Here is a 2,047-nt window from a genome sequence, read left to right as displayed (position 1 = left end):
CCTGCTACTGCTTATTTCAATTAAAGCCGACGCTTCATCTTTCGACGCCGAATGTTATGCCATGGTAGGAACAAACGAGACATCGGGTCGGCACCAAGTATACAAACAGCTTGCTCGATACATTGCCGTCTTTAAAAACATTCGCTAGGGGGACACAGATTGATCTTCTGAAGATGTTGGGATGAAATGGGCCTGTTTGCAGGGTCGATGAAATGTGACACAACGTGGGAGGCGATTAAGCACTGTTTACAGAATTGTGGAAGTAGAAATTGAATAAAAGAACCTCGCGCATTCATTCCTCAATTCAGCACAGATACTCGTCGACCCTGGGAGAGTAATGGAAAAATATTGCTACAACAGTTGTAGCTAAGGTAACCGGTGATATACGGGTTGTGACACAAACTCGGCGACGATGAATGCGAAATTTCTGGTGTCCCCACTGCACGTCCCATTTCAAGACGATAATATGACAGCAGATGTATATCTTTGGTCATCCCAATACTGTGGGGGGGGAGGCACAGCAGTAAAAATGATCCACTTGAGCCAGGACCACTAAATCAGATAGATTTGACCGGTGTACTTACCGTTGGGATTTCAGAAGTTTCAAACAGAAAGCATGCAAGCTGATGATATGATTGAAAATGTTTATTCTTCAAATTCGGTAGGCGAGATCGGTAAAAGAAAAAAGTGTTCAGATTTGAAATCTGTTTCGACAGCAGCAATTTTTTATGATTATTCACATTCTATCTTTGTTGGTGTAAAGCTCGTCCGGTAAAGATGTCCATTCCGGATCACCGAAAAATTATCTGAACATTGAAGATGCTTTTCTTTGTCATCGAAGTTATTACAAATGCGCATCAGAGACTGATATTTCGACCGTGTTGGGAGAAGCTTTGAAAGTAACAACTCTGATGTAGACTGGACTTTGGGGTTCGCCGAAAAGGGAAAATATTCTTCCAACGAAGACAAGAAGTGAATGTGAATGACATTTTCAACTTTGGAAAACAGATCAAATCCGTACAACATCGAAAGCATTCGACCCGTTAATAGCTGCTGGTGGAACCATGAACTCTCGCGACAGTCAGAAAAAACAAATTTTCAATACTATTGAACAATAAGAGACAAGTGATAAAGAAATCCGTGCGATTTGCATGAGCTGTCAAGCAGTGGACGCCTATTCGAACCACTAGCAGAACGAACTCGACAATCCTGGAACCACAACGCCTGCCCACTTTCCCCCTACTCAGAAGGATAAGCCGTATCTGTTTCTGATGATTACGTAGATTTCTATTTCTGGCCATCTCACTCTGCTTTTCCACTTCTCACAGCCTTATTTCAACTTTTTCAGGAGTCTACGAAGAAAATACGTTTTATTTTTTTCATTTGCCTCAAAAAGTAGCCATTCGTCTTGTTTGAATGAAAGAATATTCAGGCCTATTGGGGCAATTGTTACCTTCCACTTGGCCGCGATCGTTGACAACGTTTGCAGCTGGTTCATTTGCTGCTTCAACTGAGACGACTGAAGAAGAACTGTCAAATCGCTGCTCACTTCTACGGCGGTGGAAGAGACAAGCAGATTGCTTGGCAGAAGCTGTTTTTGTTGACTGAGATAGATGTGCGAAATTCTGCTTCACAGATCTGATCACTGACCATCACTGTACACTATGCGGTTGCGTTGCCTAATCGCTTCCAGATTGCATATTGATTGATAATCAAACCAAAAAAATGGATTGAAATATTATTTCAATAATTACTCGTCTCTTTGTTGAATGCATCTCTTACCTATGTACAGTATATTTCAAGAAAGGTTTCAAATCTTCCTACTGTCTCACATAGCAAAAACGCATCCATGTGCAGAAAATGCTAATGAAACATATTTATTTACCGTTTCTTTTGGACATGCAAGTTTTTATTGATATGTTTTCTGAATTTACTACTGCCATGAATGTCAATTGATTACCTGAACAGAACTTAATTTCACAGCACTGAATAAAAGAAATGGAGCTATACTGTCCTTGATGCCACCCCTCATTGCACCCTGATTCAT

General features: G+C 40.8%; 1 protein-coding gene across 1 annotated transcript; it reads right to left on the bottom strand.

The window, feature by feature from the left end:
• Positions 1-1,388: 1,388 nt before the first annotated feature.
• Tsp_12473 (conserved hypothetical protein) lies at positions 1,389-2,047 on the bottom strand. The gene is made up of 2 exons (XM_003368341.1): positions 1,961-2,047; positions 1,389-1,604 (listed from the first exon to the last, which is right to left on the bottom strand). The coding sequence occupies exons 1-2, from the start codon at positions 2,045-2,047 to the stop codon at positions 1,389-1,391; spliced, it is 303 nt and encodes a 100-aa protein (XP_003368389.1).

The sequence above is a fragment of the Trichinella spiralis genome (genome assembly GCF_000181795.1).
Source record: "Trichinella spiralis strain ISS 195 chromosome Unknown Scfld2644, whole genome shotgun sequence".
Taxonomy (NCBI): Eukaryota; Metazoa; Nematoda; class Enoplea; order Trichinellida; family Trichinellidae; genus Trichinella; species Trichinella spiralis.
Note: the sequence above shows the minus strand (reverse complement) of the source record. Positions and strands in the feature narration are given on the sequence as shown.

Excerpts from the sequence above, each read along its gene's own strand:
- Tsp_12473 (XM_003368341.1), bottom strand. The coding sequence starts at position 2,047 with ATGAATCAGGGTGCAATGAGGGGTGGCATCAAGGACAGTATAGCTCCA. Across the intron at positions 1,605-1,960 it reads TGAAATTAAGTTCTGTTCAG|TCAACAAAAACAGCTTCTGC; the intron begins GTAATCAATTGA and ends CATCTATCTCAG.